The sequence below is a fragment of the Indicator indicator genome, chromosome 11 (assembly GCF_027791375.1).
Source record: "Indicator indicator isolate 239-I01 chromosome 11, UM_Iind_1.1, whole genome shotgun sequence".
In the NCBI taxonomy this organism is placed as follows: Eukaryota; Metazoa; Chordata; class Aves; order Piciformes; family Indicatoridae; genus Indicator; species Indicator indicator.
The window spans coordinates 13,593,804-13,612,897 of record NC_072020.1 but is presented as its reverse complement, the minus strand read 5'-3'; the positions used below and the strand labels follow the sequence as shown (position 1 = coordinate 13,612,897).

The following is a 19,094-nucleotide window of genomic DNA, read 5'->3' as shown; positions in this document are numbered from 1 at the left end:
TGGTGATGGCTTTTGGAAACACTCAACATTAGATCAGGTATCTGCCACAAAAAACACTGCCAAGTGGAAACAGATTGGGCTAAGCTAAAAGTGATTGGAAACAAGATTTGAAAGTAGGATTCTGCAAAGTGAAGCACAGTTAACGCTACTGATGTTGCCTAAAATACAAATCCTTCCTGTCTCCAGCTGGCAGCCTGCTGACCTGTACCATTTTCTCGCACTAACTCCTACAAGATTTACCTGCAAGTTTCCTGAAGCTGGGATTTTACACTAGGGAAAGTCTTTTTACACTTAGATCACTGTTGCAGACAGGGTATTAAATGGGATGAGCCTGCAGTTTGGTTCAGTACAGCAGTTCTTGTGCTGAATGCATTATTTACAATAGAGTGAGTAGCAGTAAACTAAGTTTTGCTGACAGCCTTGCTGCTATTTAGTCTTGGAATTTATTAAAGCAATGAAACGTGGCTGGGGTTTAACACCCTACGCCACTGTTTATTTTGGTGTAACTTTTATAGACAAGTTCAAATGGGAGAAGTTAGAGGGTATCAACAGAGGGGATCTCCAAAGCTGGAACGAGAGCTAGCTCTCTCCCTTTCCCTCCTTTGCACTGGGAAGACCGGAGATGCAAGTTTCCAACTTTTCATGTTAATCAGGCATACTCTTATTAAAAAACAACAAAAAAAATTAATTCAAAATTGTGACTTTTTGGATTATACACTTCTGGAAAGTATGATCAGGAAGTGCTGAAAGCTTCAGTAAACCATAAGCTCAGTCACACAAGCCTCACTTGCTCAGTTCACAAGACTCACTGTTTTCTTCCTTAGCATCTTTACCTTACTCCAGTTCTGCAGCTTCAACAGAACTTTTCATCTGACTCTGGCTTTGCAGGAGATGGCCCTTAGGTTTGTGATTCTATGTCTCAAAAACATATACCCACTACTTCCAGCTGTGGAGGAAGAGTAAAAGGAGGGAAGACTTACTCCTCTGTAGAGACTATGCCAACTTTAATGCACTATTTGCTTTACAAGCAACGGAAAAGGAGGTTAGTCATTGAAATGCCATCCCATCTTAACGACAACTGGTACAGTGTACCTCTACATAGTACATGTATTTAACAGATGTGGTTCCAAGCTGCTGCCAGCTATTGACATAAATCATATTCCACACTATAGAGCTTCGTAATTAAGGCTGTGGTTACAGAGATGTATTGCAGAGCTATGATATCATACCTGTGAAATACTATCCAGCTATTCAAGTATACCAGAGATATGAAACATGACTATTTGAAAGAAGTGCTTAAAAAAACCCAACAGCACTTACACTGATACCAAATATTTACAGTACTGTCACTTTCAAAGTATGGCAGGCTCATGGTTTCTAACACAAGAGTTGCATGCCCCATTTTCTTCAAAAGTGCAAACCCCTGTAGTCAGTTTTTGAAGTTGTGTGTGTGTTATTTTTGCTGGAGAGACGTTTGAGCCTTGCCAAAACTGGGTCTTTTAGAACTCAAAGATACTGCTGTGGGGACTTGCCCCTTTACCTCAATGCAAATTGATGGTGGAGGCTGCTTTTAAGCCAGGGAACTCATCAGCACTCTTTGTTTGAATGCCACAAACGCAGAACCATTATTTTCTGAGACTTTGGAGAAGTGAGGAATTTCCTTTTTTGGCATACCAAAAGGGATTTTCTCAGTTAACATATAGCAATGTCACAAATATGAGGATGTTCTGCAGTTGCAGCTATTATTTCTGCTGCTTCTCTTGTCTTCCTCTCCCCCCTTTTTTTTTGACACCCTTGATTCTGTTCCTTCTCCCTGTACCCTGTTTTTGCTTCCCTTTCCTGTACAACTTCTGTCCATCTCTTCCCTTATCACTCTGCTCTTCTGCCTCCTGAACAACCATTTTTGGCTGATTTGTGAAAAATCAGAGCATTTCTGATGATACTGGATGATAACTGTACTTACCTGGTAGAAAAAAAAGAGCTTATATAGCCACAGAAAGTTTGATCTTTCAATGTACAAACTGAAATATGAAAAAATACTTGGAGATGAATACCAAGAAGTTCTTTCTAGCCAAACACTTAAATTGAACAGTACCACATGTCTGTGCTTTACTCTTTGGTGACAGTGATGCAGGTGTACTTCACTGCTCATGATAGCTATGGCCAGAAGAACCCAAGTGACTTATGTCATAAATCTATCTTGGAGCTTCTTCTCTGAAAATAGATGCCTGGCACACCTGATTACTGCTGATCAGAGAGAGTATTACCTGCCCTGGACAATAACATGCCAAAAAAAGTCCTTTGTGGATATTTTTCTGAGCAAGACAAAAAAAGAAGCTCCAGTGACCATACGTGACAGAACCTGTAAACCACAGATACTGACAAAACCAAAGAGAAGATGTGAGCATCCGTTCACATCTGCCTATGTGTGTACGACACACAAAAGAGAACATACCCGTAAGAGGTACAAAACGCTGGTCTTACCTTATTGCACTTGCAGATAAGTGGCCATAAGAACCACTGGCTGAGGAACTGCTACGAGAATTATTGAGAATTGTGACCAAGGAATTTGGAGATGTCCGGATCATGGTCTGAAGGTCGAAGCTGTGGTCAGACAGGGGGGATATGGACAACGTACGCTTTCGGCTTGGTCTAGCTGACAACCTTGGACTCGGAAACCTGGCGCCTGTTATGTAAACATAAATAATTATCCACCAGGGTACTTAATCGCATTTATTTGTTGTCAGTGACGGGTAGAGGGAGTCACAAGACACCAACACGCTGTGACAAGCCCACTCTCTCCACTTGTGATGTACTGGCTACGATTGAAGAAAATTAGGAAGAAAAATCCATCTTCCTGTGGCTTACCTCAGGGGAGCTGTTTATTAACATGCAAGCACAATGATAAATTGCTAAACAAAAGGAAAAGACTTTTATGAGTTATCCCTCTCATTTCTGGTGATTTATGAATCTGATGGCTTCTTAGACATTCACATCATTAATTCAACCATGAGCAATGAGATAGTGGTTCAGATCCGGGCTGCCAGCAAACCCAAACCCACATCACTTTAATACACCCAGCTAAAGCTAAACTTGTGAAACACAATGCAGAAATGAAGAGGCAGCTTTGACTCTAATTGTGCCTGGTTGATACCTGATGCCAGACTAAAAATCACTGGAAAAACACTATAAAGAGCTGTTCTATCAGCAGAAGTCAAATTGACATTCACAGCATTACACTGAGAGACAGTAAGATTTATTTGAATTTGTCCAGGATCCCATGATATTCTTGTGTTGGGGCATACAGGTGCCTACAACTGCCAAATTTCTTTGAAACTAGAGATTAAGCTTTTCAAAGCAGCACAGGGATCTCAACCATATAGATACCATTTAATAAAGATGTATTGTGCTTCCAAATGTTCTCTGCTTCTCTGGAAACCTCTGCCTCCTCTGCTCTATTTTACCATGTTATCCCAGCTCTCTGCAGTCCTGATGGAAGATACATCACCTTAAATGTCTGCCCTTTATTTAATTATTTTCTACCTTGGTTGAGACCGAAAAGAATGAGCTTCCCCACTGCGTACTGAACTATTTCCTTTCACAGTTCTGCTGCTGCTTCTACCTTTTTAATCCCTTTAACCTGTAGGAAAGGACTGATTCCTAATGATCCCAACAGTCAGGGTCATGCAGGTCTCAGGTTTGATGCCTACTTTACAGCTAGTTCTCCCACAGTCCCTGATATTCTCTGTAACTTACTAATAATTCACAGTTGGCCAGGAGTCTCCATTATAGGTCTGTCTTTCCTAACTTTTACTTAAGTCTTTGTGCCCAGTACCATTTTTCAGCAGAATATTTAAGTTTATAGCTCTAATGTTAACAAGGAGAAGAGCTCAATTAGACTCACCTCAGGGACAGAGATGGATCAGAATCTGCCACTATGTTTTTCTTACACAGCTGAGTAGATTGCCCTTTTTTTCCTGTGTGCTATTCAAGATTTTAACCTCGTATTTAAAGCTGTTATTTTATTGCTGTTGTGCCTGTATGAGCAGATCTACCACCTCCTACCTGCTACCACCTTCTAATTTGTGCTTTGAGTTGCCTCAACTAGCCAACATGGGCATCAATTCTCTTCAGCATCTGGGTAATAGGCTTTTTCCTTTGAGCTTTGTTTCCTCAACAGGCCTTAGCCCATACTGCTTCAGTGAATATTCATGCTCTTGATTCATCATTTAAAAATTAGGCATAGCAATTTATTTCTTTCTGAAAGCTATTACACATTATTTTATGTAATCTGTTTATATGTAATCCTTTATATGAGTTTGCTATTGTACTGTGTTTGCTTGGTATTTTATTAGTGCTGTGCTTTGTGCCTCTCAGAGATCTTTTACTTGTGCTAAAATAAAACCCAGCAATGACCAGCAGTTATAAAAAACTGCAACATATTTAATATGGAAATGCACTACACATGTAAAGGTGAAACAAAAATAGTAATACTTTGTACTTATGTCTTTCATCCACAACTCTGCTGACTCTTCAGCCAGCATGAAGGAGGACACCTCTGAATTCTGCCTCAGCTGAGGACACAATTCAAGTGCTTTAAGGTGAATAAACTCTGTTATTGTGGTTTTACAAGGGGATAGCTGAGTACAGACACTCTTGGTTAAAGATCAAGTGAAGGGGGACAAGGTAGACCATCTAGATACTTGCTGACCAGCAAAATGAGAGGTCACTCAAGTACTGCCACCACCCTACTATGTGCTACCAGCCATCTTGATGGTGTGCTATGTACAATGGCAACAGTTTGCAGTTGTGTGAATATTATTATTGAGCCCTCTGTTTCCCTCGAATGCAATGGGCACAGACCTCATTGTGCCAGCCAGAAGGCAGCAGAGATGCTGAGAGCAGAAGCACAGCTCCCTCTCTTTTCATAAGCAAGACCTAGTTAAATTTCTGTTATGTGCCACTGATGGCTGTGTAGGAACAGATTCAAATGTGATTTCTAGAAAAAACACTTTTGAAAAAAGAATTCTAGTGGATCTAAAGTCCAGTTTTGAATCCAAACAACTATAAAGAGTTTGTCACTTATTTGATAAATTCATTACAAGCCTATAAACATGGACTGATGGCTACTGATGCTAACTAGAGAGCATAAGGCTGATCACAAAAGCGGAGCAGTTGTTAAGAACACCAGCACCTGGGCTGAAGGTAGACTGGGCAATAAAAGCAGGAGATGACAGCTGCATTTTGCTGCTTCTGCAGTCAGACACCACTTAGTTTTGGTGCCACAGCTGCCCAAGCAGACTCATTGGTGCTTCAGCTCACATCTGAGAGTGGACTGAACAAACACTGCTGACAACTTATCAGAGCTCTTGTGATTTTGGAGAGAAGCATGGTTGCCTTCAACAGATCACACAGGAGGGCAATTTATACCCCCTGTATAAACTGAGGTGCCTGGTAGATCCTCAAAAAACGCAGTGACTTGCCTTCTCCTTGCCTTCTCTGGACTGAGCCCATCTCCTTTATCCCTTGCCTAAGTCATGCTATGGTTTTTGTAAGAGGCCCCCTCTCTGCCTGATGTTCATTAAATCTCCCCCTTGCCCACCAGTTGCTGCCAGGACATCCTTGTCCCTGCTCTGCATGGAATGCACCAGATCTGTGGCCAGTGATGAATAACGACACCCTTCCCAGCTGTGAGGGGTAGAGCCCAGGCTTCAACCACACCATGCTGCAATCTTGAGCTGCTGCTTCTCCCTCAAGTTACTGCCTGTCTCAGGCTCTGCCTAGATCAGGGAACTGGTCAGTCCTCTCCATTTACCTGGGACCGAAACAACGTCCTAAGGGGCAACAGTCTCCCGTAAAAAAGGAGTATTTCTGCTTCACATCAGGAACCAATGGCTGAGGCCAGGCAAGAGATCTACAGTCTGATCACAGGAGAAAGGGATTCACTTCAAGGGAGGCCATGACTTTCAAAACTGAAAATACAATTAACTGGAATTACTATTTTTTCAGATCTTCATGGTTTAATTAGGTTTCACATGCCGAAACATGAGCTGACCACACTGCAGGACATTTGCTAAACTATTAATTTAAAATAACATCAGTCTTAGTTAGTATGTTACTATAAAAAGGAATAGGTCACAATTTGTCAGTGCCTCTGAATACTGAAACAAACTTCTCAGTCTTGCCCAGACATTTATTTTAAAAACAAACACTTCCAATATTTATTTAGCAAGCTGAGATGTTCATCTGCTCACAGTGTTCTCCCACCAAAGCATTACATTCCCTACTTGATAATGCTGCAGAACCAAAAAATACAGGAGCATGAACTCACTAAAAATCCCTCAACCTCTGTGCAAGTGCTGGAAAAAAAAACATTAGCTTTGGCAAAGCATGCAAAGAGAAGCTGACAGTGAAGACTTGTTTTGGAATGTCACCTTTCTGGAGCAGACATGATAGTAATAAAAAGTCAGTAGTTGATATTACAGCCTTGAGTGTGCTGACAAAAAGTCCATTGAGTGTCAGAAGAAAAGATCTTATTCCTGGGGTAGAGATCAATTCTAAAATAACAGATATCTATCTCCATCATAAATTTCAAAAATTGAATATGCCATCCAGCAAATTTGCCCATGAATTTGATTTCTGAGTTGAAGTTTTTAGCATTGCTTAATCATTTATAAGGCAATCTTCAGACATGTATCATTTATTCTATCCCTTTAAATCAAACTTCATCAAACCTTTTTTTTATTCCATCCCTTTATATCAAACTTCTTTGAATCTGTCTCAGGCACTAGTTTTTGTGGAAGGCTGTGAATATGGAACTTTAATATTTTCTTTTCTACATTAAAGCTTCTTTTTCTTTCTTTTCCTTCTGTTTTCTGCTCACAGATGTGTAAACTTTGTTTTCATTTCATAAAAGTTTGTCACAAATTCTCTTAGTTTTCAAAACAGTAAATCTATCATGAGTATGAGAGGAAAAGGAATGGCCTTGCTACCCCACCCTAATTCTTTAACTGTACCTAAAAATCAGAAATCAAACGCAGTCCAAAGCTTCTCACACTTGCATAACTCTTCAGGCTGGCTGAGTTCTTTACATCAGTTGGATTGCTGTCAGTGCTTCTAATGACAAAAAGGATAGGTCAATGTTGACCACCTTTGAGAAAGAAAAACCTTCCATTCTGAGTGAGCACAGGCAAAAGTTAGTCAGAGTGAGGTTATTAATGCTTTCGGGGTGACTCTAGAAACCTCAGAGAGCATATTGCTTGCCTTCCATGGAACACAATTTAAAAGCAGAGTAAAACATATTCTGCAAGTGGAAAACGTAGGCATCAAGCCCAAAAGGCCATGGCTTGGAATTAGGTGCTTGAAAGACAGTTTTGGCACACAGCATCTTTAGAGACACAACAAGAAATTTCAGTTGTTGACATCTTCTCCCCTCCAAGTTACTTTGATGTTATACCAGAGGCAGCAGTACCTCTAACCCCTTTACATCAAGCAAGAAGACAGAAAAACTTGGTCAGAGATTTTTGCCACAAAAGCTTTTATAGTAGCAAAGAGAATTCTGGTCCACTTTCCATGCCGCCCAGGACAGGATGAGTTAAAATGACAATTAAGCATTCCACAATGTATTAGACAGTGACGTTCAGAGCTTCAAATTTGAAGTCTAGCACTCTTTAGGCAAGATTTACCTTTCTGATTAATGTTTCTCCCAATCCTATCATCTCCAATTGAAATCTGTTTTGCAGCACCAGAGAGCAAAACAAAAGGCCCAAACCCACACAAACTGTATGTAGCATACTATTGTGCTCAGTGCACACTGGTGCTGGAATTATAATTTATACTACAGGAGAGGGCAGAGATGCCAAATTACTATGTTAGATGCTGTATAAACACACAATTAGGAGACAGACTTGCTTCATGAAAGAAGAACAATGCCTTGCTTGTATCTGTTTGGTTGTTGTGTGGAATAAATGAGCAGCAGCCTTTGAGTGAGTTGAGTCAACTTGCTTAGAATTTGATAGCAGATAATAAGGGAAGCTACCAATTTCTCTTCTGTTTCCTTGAACAAGAAGGGGCAAAGGCAAAAGAGTACTTTAAGATCACCATAAAAAACACCCAAAGAAGAAAGATCCAAACAAGTGGCAGTGCTTTGCATTGATCGCTGCACTTTGTTATTAGATGCAAACATGGGCATTCGCATTGTTTATTTTCTAAAAGCCTTAAAAGGCTTCCTGCTAATTGTTTTGTTCTCCTTTCTAATCTCAAACTCTGACAAAGACGAAAGGGGTTTTCTTTAGCATGATGAATGATAGGACATTCAGATTTCTACTTAATGACAATTAATTTACTGTATAACCATGCAAGTTAAGATAGTTTTAATTAGTTTTTACAAAGTGAAAGGGTAGCTTCATACTCTATTTAGATAAAAGCAGCTATTGCCTGACTAAACACATTCTCATCAAATACAGAAGGTGAGCTGAGTGACCCTACTAGGATTCACTCTTATTTTAATTCTCTATTTACTGTTGAAAAATAACCCATTTGCATAATAGTGCTACACAGTTTTTGTCTTTAACTCTGAAATATTCCCTAATTTAAAAGTTGCTTCTATAATGAATCTCAAACGTGTGATCTTAATTTTTAAAAACAAACACAAAACAAATTAAAGAGTGTATTTCAAATATATCCTAGCTAAAGCTGGTGACAGCAAATATCCCAGCAATTAGAGATAGTGTTTAGGTACCTTTTATGAAGGGGCTGAAGTTATGGGCACAGGTCAAAACACTTTTCCTCAAGTAAGAATATTCTTGGGATACAAAATCTTGCAGTTCTGTATGGATTATTGCAGAGTACAGAACTGGTATTAAAACATTAAGGTCCTTTGTGCAAATATCATCATTTGTATGAATACTGGAATGTCTTCTGTTTTTGTGAAATTTTCTTGCATACATCTGGGCATCCATCTTCCTGTAGAGTGAACAGACTCAATCAAGTCTGCATTCAGTTATGTGGTTTGGTAACACTACCTACATGCATTCAGAAACTCTCTCCCAATAGGAACCAAAAATACTTGAGTACAGAACATATACCCCTCCTCACTGCAGGGGTTTGGACTAGATGACTTTTACAGGTCCCTTCCAACCCAAATTATTCTATAATTCTGTGATCTCTTTAACTCAGTGAAGTCATGCCCATTCACGCAGGCTGGGGATTTGTACTTGCAGCTGGAAACTAGCAGTAGATTTATATTACCTGAACTATGCATAATAAAGTTTCCATTCTGCAAGATATTACTAATATGCACCAAATGCATTAGTAGTGTACTTTGTCTCTCCCTATTCTTCTCAAAATCTAGATCAAGAAGCACCATATTCTTGAGGTTTCAAGCACTGAAGCCTACACATTAATTTCTGGTTTAAGGCCAGGCTACTTGTGTGGGTTTATTATGTTTCCAAAGTGGGTTTGAGTTATGCTACATTACTGTAAGATCACAGTGCAATGCTACCAGCAAAGTGAAACTGATAACAGAAACTGATAACAGAAACAGAAACTTAAAAAAATCCTTCACTATCAAGGTGGGAGAATGAAAATAGTTGAGAAACTGGGCAGGGAAACTATCTGTCTCACCTGATTCTTGTAAAAATTGCTGGTCATTCAACTACTTCACACTCCCAGGCATGTGTTCTGCAGGGATAGCTATCTATATTCCCATACGTTCCAGAAGTAAACCTCCCAACTCCCACACTCCTTGAGATCAGCAGCTATGGCATGCAGCCAACAGCAGGGAAGACAACACTGCATGCTAACAGAGATTTTTAAAAGCTGTAGGACAACAAGGTGGTCTAATGCTATTGTACTGCTCTGTACTACCAAGCAAGACTCAGCAGTCACCACCTTTTATTTCTCTTGTTGGAAGGAAGAGAGTACATCTCAAAAGACATGTAAGCATCTAATAACTAGAGGGGAGCGCTCTGCATAATCCCTTCTGGCAGCAGCAGTGAGCAGTTTGGAATAGCTCTCTTTCCTCCTTCACCAGAGAGAAAGATTAGAGGTCTGAAAGATGCTCGTGTAGAAAGCAAGCTCTTAATAGGGAAAACTAAGACAAGATCCTTGAGAATTCAGCAAGCTGCTTTATCTTAGAAGTGGTCTTAAAGCCTATCACTCTCTATGATACACAACTTGTAAGCATAACTACCACCCTCTATGAAGGAGGGGAACACGCTTTCTTAAAGGAAAACCAGATGTAAACCTTCTGTTAACAGAAAGCTCATTAGGGAAATATCCTAATGATGAAATTGAGTTACTGGTTATGAGTAGAAAAGGAGATTTACAAAAGCACTCAAGCCCTGCTGGAAATAGAATTTATAACCTGTTTTCAGCAGCAGTCTTGTTCCTCTCCCAACTCACTTGCAAACTTTACTTCCAGACGTGACGTAACCCTTGGCCACTTGGCAACCAATGCTTTGGCCCTCCAGCCTCACCTCTCTATCTGTGTGCAGGCCTCCTGGGTCAGACCAGGAATGACCTCCACAGTTCCCTTTGTAGGACTCTCTGCATTTCTAGAAAACATCACTTACTATCCATGGCGTGAAGATATTCCATATGAAGAGCACCAGCTCCTGCAGTGGCAGCTGAAGGAATGATGTCTGCGTAGGGGCTGCGCTGGCCTGCCAAGAGAGCCATCTGATGGTAATACTCAGCTGGACTGACGCCAGCGTGTGGAGCTAAAAACACAACATAAAAAGCACCATTAATGACGTAACATAAACAAGAGGGAGAAGTTTTATCACGCTGCTGGTTTCTCTGGCTATTAAACCAGCTTGTTTATTTTTTAATGCAATGCAACATCTGCAGAGAGCCACCATCAGTCAATACATTCTAACCAATGGTACTGCAAAGACACCATTCAAAACCCAGCAAGGCATGAAGTATTAATGAGCCTAGTGATCTCATATTTTTATATTTATTATTAAGTGACCCAAAAAGTGACAGGCTGACAGCAATGGAAACTAATATGATTTATTTAGTGACATAAAAAAAGCAGAAAAACCTTTCTTAGAGCTTGATTCCCATTTACCTCATTCCTGTCCCAAAGGATTCCATCTCTAAGGTAACAACTCAGCTGAATGTCCATAAACACTAAAGTTTCTGGAGCCTCTGCTTAGAGGACCACAAGATTTTCACCCACAGGGTCAGTTCGTTTCTAAGTTTAGGAGCTACGAAGGGTAAAGCATGTTTTCAGGACAAATACTAGTTGTTCATGAACAAAAAGGGGCATTTTTTTTTTTTGGGAGGAGAGCTGAAGTCAATGAACGCAGCCATCCCATCCTTCAAAGTTCATACAGAAGTATATTGGACACATGAACATGTCTACAGAGTGAAAAACATAGGCCAGATGGATTCTGGCAGTGATGGAGTCATCTGATAATGACTTATGTTAGCTCGCATATCTTTACACGACAGAAAGGCTTTCTGTTCCCCCCCAGTTTTCAAACATGCCAACAACTAGTGGGCAACTGCACGAACAATTGTCTCATCTCAGCAGGCTTCAGATGCTACAGAAAGTGATTGGTCATTTCATGGCCTTGTGTGAAAAGTACTCATAAAATAAGCAGGGCTACATCTCCTTGATTCTGACTCCAACTTGCTTTGTGACCAGAAGTGAGCAGCCAGCTTCTCTGCTCTTCACTTGTCCCACTTGCTGAACAGTTGAGATTTCTCTACACTCTGATGACTAGAAAATGGCGCATAGATTTGCCTAAAACACATCCAGCTTCTTCAGTTGATGGGCTACATTCCCATAGATTATTTTTGTATTTTTCATGTTATTTTATGAGAGTTATTTTTTAACCTCAGCAACTGAACCTTGAGTGGCAACAAAATTTTAAGCTGAAATTCTTTGAATTATGAACTTAACACCTGAATATTGTTCCTTACACAGTATCACTAAAAAGGATAATTTATCTTTAGATTACAGAATCATATCTTCAATTTAACCCTTAGAAGAAAAGAATCACCATTTATACTGCATTGGAGTTTGGAGAGAAGTTTATTCAGCACGATTTCAAAGTGTAGAGTTTATTTTCAGCAAAGAAAATGGAAGAATGTGCTTTTGATGTTATAAAGTTAAACAAAAGCAATTTCAGGAAAGGTTCAGAAAAATCAAAGTACATCAAAAAGGAACAGAAATGGCATAAAAATGAGCTGAGACAAATCAAATGTTGTTGGTATTTTTTTGCAAATTACAAATTGATTTCTCAATATATTAAAACCTACTTCAGCTACCACCACCACCACCTTGTGTGAAATGGCAAGAAAAACATTCAGACTGAATTTTACATGAGGAGTAGTAAATCACACTGAATCACTACTTCAAAAAAGTTTACAGTGGTAGGCAACCATCATATCTTTCCAGACATACTTAAAATGCTTCCTGTGCTTTCTGACATAAGTGTCTGGGTTAACTAACAACAACATTGGCTGAAAACTTTAAAATTAACTGCTGCAGGAAAGAGTGAGCACATAACTGCATTACTAAACGTTCCATACACTGAGAAACGCTCTGATGCTCTTTAAAGATCATTCTTTACCACCTTCTTCAAACATAAAAAACTAGCCTACTAAACGACATATTGTATGAAGGGTAAATGAAGGGTAAAAGGGAAGGCCCACAGACTTGAATTTTCTCCTGATTATTGCTGGAGAGCTTCAGCTTTGTCCCTGCCCTTTTTTTTTGACAAGGGGAGGCAGGTGCTTCTGCACTGTGGGTGCTGCTGAGCTTTGCTCGAGCGCTCTGCTCTACGAACACCAACGACTCAGTCCTTAGCCATGCCCTGGTCTCTCTGTGTTACTCAGAGGAGTCCCTGGCCACCCCCAGCCCACTGAACCTGCTGGGTAAAATGAAGTAACAAGACAGGAGGCATTCCACCATTACTGCTGCAGTGGCAGTCACTAATTGCAGCTGGCAAGACTTGTAGTGAACGTGAAACTACCCCTTGTTATGTTCTAGATTGTTTTGGCTCCTGACCATCTCTAGATCTGAGTCAACAGACTGAGCCAAAGAGTATACTGACCTATTTATCTCACTGGCCTAAAACAATTAAGGTAGCAAGAAAAATCTCACTATCAGCAGAACAGTAACAACTTCCAAGGTTTCATAGTTCAAATACTGTACAACTTAAACTATGGTGTCCATTATGTTATCAGTACATTACATGCAGGTACCCATTTAAATTACAGAAGGGGTTTATTTGCATTCTAGTAGTGCACAAGCCATGACTTGGACTACCTGATCCCAAGGAACCTAATAAAGTATATTTCTGTAATCCTTTTTGATCACACAACAAACTATGGATTCTAGAGAGAAAATTTACCAGCTTTTCGATAAGCATGCTGTTCTACCAAAATGTCTCCAATGCCTCATTCAAGCTACTGTATTTTCACAAAGTGCTACAGAAAAAAGTGCTGGGCTGTTCTGCAAAGGTGGTCAAAGGTAAGTGTGAGCCTAGAGGAAACATGAAGTAACGTGTATTTGTTTAAACCCCCAAAAAAGAAGCTTTAAGCTAGTAACTTTAGTTTGTACTCATAAAGGGCTAAGGTTATGCATACAGTCCACGATCCAAGCTCAAGAGGTGAGTGTTAAGACAGCAGCTACCCAACTGCATTGTCCGCACCTGAGTGACTGTGCCATCTGAATGCCTGTAGGTATCCTAGGCACCTACATGAGGCTGGCAGGTAGGAGAAGAGCCTTTCAGGCAAAAGCAACCTCTCTGAGGAGGCAGCTGGAGTTAAGGAAAGGTATTTCACAGACTTGAACTAACACCCAACACCTACACCGAAGAAAGATGTCTCTTAACACTGTGGTAGTTATGACAGAGCTCCATATTCAGCTGGTAATATCCAAGTGTCTACATCTGGGCAAAGTGAATAGTTCTCTAAGGCTCCACTGCCTGCATCGCATAGAACTCACTTTACTATCTAAGAGCAAAACAACACACCAAATTAAAAAGCAGATTTCTATACTCTAGAGATGTAAATTTAGGTGTCTGGAACCAAAATCTAGCCTGAGACAAGCTTCAGAGAGATTACTACTGGCTTGATGAATATAACAAAGCACCTCTAGGAGATCTCTGCCTTCTGGTGAGTCAGCTGGGTGCCAGTTCAGATACCGCAGTGCATCTCAGACAGCACTATGTGCCCATATCTATACAAGTGAATTCAGCATTGTGTACCTCAGACCTAGAACCTGTACAGATTAATGTCACACGGTTGTGTGACCAGTGATTTCCTTCCCTCTTTCTTTCTAGGGGCAACCGGAGCATATCCTAAGCACAAATTAAATACCACAAGAATGTGATCTGAAGGTTACTGCAAGAAAGATAGCAAAGTGTTCTGCAAATTAATTTTTGTGGAAAGGCCAAATATACATTGCAAAGATTTTCCCAATTTATGTCATTACATTATAGTTCTACCATATTTATCCCGTATCAAAAGCTCAAAACTTCCCTGAGTCCAAATACGCATTTCTGAGCATTCAAACTATTCCTTCAAAAAAAATTTTTTTTAAATATTTTGCTTAAAATACAAAGGGTAGAATTAGCAAGGATTTGTACAACGTCCAAAGTGCTGCCAGGAAAACCCTATGTGCATGTCATGCACCTTGACTGACAATAGGTCATTAAAATTTATTCTCATAAGAATATGTGCCCATAACTAATGGATTAACTGTAAAGGTATATGTTCTTATAAGTGAAGATTAATTAGTTATCCATTTGGATAGAGTGCACCACTCATTTTTCAAATTCAGCTAAAGGCAGTTTAACTCTGTTTGGTAAGTTTCTGCATACACTAGGGAGAGCCTTCTCGTAGTTCAAGTAACACTTTCAATACCTTCACTACGTATTTGTTTCCATATACATTATATTTTAGCACTCCTCAGCAAATGCTACAATTTGAAACGTCAAATTTCTTGCTCTGTTACTGAAAAACCTACTGCTAACAAGACTACGCCTTTCTGCAAATCTATTCATTGCTCACTTCACCAAAATCCCCATCGAAATGACAAGGAAATGTGCCAGAGTAATGACAAGAGTTCACCTAATCACAGGAGGTCATTTAAACCCAAATAAGCTGGAAAGTAATAGCTGGAGTCACACCAAGACCTGATTTAAAGTACACTGCCCACCATTAAAAGGGGCCAGTACTGACCAGCAGCCACTTCTATGTTAGCATCACTTCATTTGGCCATGTCAGAGGCAAATGTAAACTGAAATAATTCTCCATAACTTTAACAGAACCATTGATTAAATATAACAAACCAACACATGCTTTACATGATTAGAAAATACTATTTTAATTAACAAGTCTTTAGCAGGTGAGGAAGTCCAGGATGTACACTCCTGAAGAAACTGGCTCAAACCATTGGATTTCTTGGGAGAACAGAATCACAGCCTGGTGATTCTTGTCTGCTTCACAAACAAAAGATATCACAAGAAATACACCACCCCACCCTTCCAGCTTAAATTTTGAATGAGGCAGGGCTGCCTTTTTTTTTTTTTTCTCCTCCCTGAAGTTTCAAATTTTCTGAGATGTACAAATGAGCCCTGATCGGCTGATGAAGTATTGAAACATTTATGACATAATGAATATGTCTGACAAACCTGCTGGAGCTGCTTTGAACAAGGGGGAAAAATGTTGACAAGATTAATATAACTTAAGTTGCTACAATGACAGAAAACAGGAAGCCTGTCTTAACCCACCGTCTGTTGGGCTGAGTCCACGGGCTGCCGAGATCATGGAGAGGGATGGGCTGCTGTGCAGGGACCTGATGTAGTCCATGTAGGGGTTAATGTATGGGTGAGGGGTGCTGAAGGGAGACTCTGATGTTGCAGCAGGGTTTCGGTGCGGTGAAATTCTAAGGAATGGAAGCTCTGAGTATGTTGGGCTACTAGATAAGGCAGAAGGCCTAGAAGACAAAAGACAGAAAAACAGACAAAAAACAGCCAGGTTATCAATATGATAAATGAAAATACCGTAAAGGTAACACATTCATTTCTTCAAGAGTAACAACTGGATTGCACATGTAAGAACTTCCACTAAAGTCAACTGCCTGGACAGAAAAAGGATAGCAAATTAATTCTTCCGTGTACCCATTATTAGCAACACTTCTCTATCGATTTTAACATGAGTTTATATTTGGTTTAATCTTTATATTCCTCAATACCATCTCCCCATGGAGTTCAGCAGAAAATCATTTCAATTAGTGGGAAACACGCACCCTGTAGGCCACATACTGATTCTTGGTGCAATATGGAGGACACACTGAGATGCTGAATCATTTACATCTTCAAAACCACAGGGCTGTTGGAAAAAGAGTTTTGAGAGCTACTGTGCCCACTTCCTTCATTCACCAACGTGCTGTTCCTGAAAGTGCAAGACTTTTTTTGTTGATATCCCTTCCCATGAAAGATGCTGAAAACTTGGTGGCAAAGGAAGGAAGATTGCTGCCTACATTTGTTTTTAGCATGGCACCAGAGACTGTAACAAGACCATACTGATGAACTACACCTCTTTCTTGCAAAGTGAGAGCTGTGGTGCCTTCTCAGGCTATGAAGCTGTGATGAACCACAGCTGAAAGCTGACTTCACGTCTGACAAAAGATAACTAACCTGCTGTAACCCTCCCCACCACCCTACACTGTGGATATGACAGCATCCAGGCTCTCTGTAGGGACCTTCCTCTCACAGCATCCTGCCTCCAAAGGCACTGGAAAAAGGCCAGAATTTCATCAGAAGGGGTTGGGGTGCCTGCCCCTGCCAACCTGTTCTTTGGCAGAAGACAATGATTAAGCCTGTCATACATTTGCTGTAGTCCAACTGGTTGACCTGAACTAAATGCCTTTTTGTCCCTGTTTTTCCAATTAATTTAGCATATATACAGCACAGACACAGGCAGCAGCTGTGAGAGCAGTGAGGGCAGCCTGTTCCTTTGATGCTGCTGGCTTACAAAGAATAATAAAACAAGAAATATTTTTTTCCCTTTAACGTACACATACCATGATCAATGGAGATAGTTGTCATCACCTAAAAGGCCAAGAGAATGTAATCTTACATAGGAGCCACTTCTGCCCTGCCATCAGCGTGGAAATGCTAGCCCATGAGTGGAAGAGAGATCAAAGTTATGCATTCCTAACACAGTGTCAGCTTCCCTGCTACAAAATCCATAAGGGACTGTAAAATGTAGGGAATAAAAGTTTTTAGTTTGTGATTTTCTTCCTTTTTTCCCTTCCCTGTTCAGCTTCCTGTGTTTCCTGCCCTCCTAGGCTTTCTGCAAGGTAAGCCAGTTTAGCCTTGCCACATGAAATGACCTCCTAGCTCCGAAGTTGGTCAAAGAGCTGCATTTGTTGTCTGCTGGCAGCATGTACCAGCAGCACAATAGTGACTGGCACCTGAGCAAGTGACCCACACAAAGCCCAGTCATTCACTGGTATGCCTTCACTGTATCTAACACACATTGAGAACCTGAAACCAGAAGCTGCTTTCCACCACTGTGCAAAACAAGCATCTCCTTTCCTCAGAGCACTTTTTTTCTGTACAGTTTTGAAGCACTTTTGTTTTATGGTGGAAATGAAGCTTTACTCTTGTTGGTACTGTGAAACCCAACCACCCATCAAACATTTTCTACCTTGTGGTTCCCTTTCAGGATGAGTGTGGAAGGCAGAAGCCTTAAAACTTATGGTGATGTACAAAGTAAAAATACCATAGCCGGGAATCACATTACATTTCCCATCCTGGCAGTGAGGAAAATACAGTACAGCAAATGTAACACAAGAGTAACAAAAAAATTCAATCTGGATGTCATTTTACAAGTGTTTTTTTTTTCTAATGTGATCTCAGCTCAGAAACAGAAACCTGAAGAGCCTGCAAGGAAGCAGGAGCCCTGGCCTTATCTGCTGCTTCTCCAACAGGACACTGTTTAAAAAGCTTGTCAAGGGGTGTGCTCTGCCTTGGGCCTGAAGCTACTTTGGGGGATGCAATAAGGCTTCAGCACAACAAAAGGCAGGGACGTTTTCAGTGAGGCTGCTTGAAACTTTACACCTCATTGTAAACTAGGGGAAGGCAGAACTTGCTCTGCATCCTCTCCCACAGAGTTTTTCCAACAACATAGTGCCCTAAGGCTTTCTTCAGAGAGAGGAGCGAAGCTGATGCACTCTCTTTTCTGAATCAGAACCTCTGGGTCTGCTCCCAGAAATCCTGCAAACTCAACTCAAATTTAACACAAATTCTATCATACTTACAGTGCTTATTTGAAGTTGGAGGTCTCCGGGTTTGGGAGCAGAAGAGATCTTATGGCTGTGTTTTGTCACTGCAATCTTTATCCCAGCACACTAGGCTGATTCTAATATTCTCCCAGTAACCTTGATTATGTCTACACCTCTGATGTAAAAGAGAAGCACCAGAGACTGGGCTCAGCTGCTAAGGCATTTCCTTTCTGTCCACACTACCTTCCTGCTCACTCCTAAGATGCCAAAATACTCTGACTGCCACACAGTTCTCTCTCCTCACTAACCTCCAGTCTGCCAGTTCTCCTTATCCCAACCCTGATGCTCTGGAGAATCTCACCTATTCATCAGGAGAATAGTGCTCACATGCAAGGCAGTAAGATCAGCATAAGGGCAAACAGGTGTGTTTGTTCCTCCTCCTTTGATGAAAGCTGCAGAGGTGTCTGCAGTCTTGAAAACTTCCACAGTCACAGCAGTTTAGCAGCTGCCAGCAGCATCACCACATGTATGGTAAATCACAAAATGCCTGAAGCCACTTTTAATTATCCTGACCATGACTGAAGCACAGGTGAGCTGCACAGCACATTTCAGTTATTACTCTTGAAAAGGGTGTCTCATTTTGGTTTGCTTCTTACAGCTGCAATAGATGAAGTCTGCACAAGACTGACCAGCAGCAGGTTTGGATTTTAACCGCCACAAAAACTGAACAAAGTCCTAATTCCTTTTTAGCCCATGCAGTCCTAGTGTTTAAGTGGGGAAGGAAGATCCTGGCAATCTGAGAAAGGATGCAACCAGCACGAGTGAGATAGACATAGTC

At 40.6% G+C, this 19,094-nt stretch overlaps 1 protein-coding gene across 1 annotated transcript in view; it reads right to left on the bottom strand.

The window, feature by feature from the left end:
* GLI3 (GLI family zinc finger 3) overlaps window positions 1-19,094 on the bottom strand; it is a 193,820-nt gene that overhangs the window by 53,327 nt on the left and 121,399 nt on the right. Inside the window, exons 4-6 of the mRNA XM_054384768.1 lie at window positions 15,756-15,961; window positions 10,575-10,721; window positions 2,485-2,686 (exon numbers count right to left, since the gene is read on the bottom strand). Of these exons, the coding sequence (XP_054240743.1) occupies window positions 2,485-2,686; window positions 10,575-10,721; window positions 15,756-15,961 (555 nt within the window). The remainder of the gene's footprint in view (window positions 1-2,484; window positions 2,687-10,574; window positions 10,722-15,755; window positions 15,962-19,094) is intronic.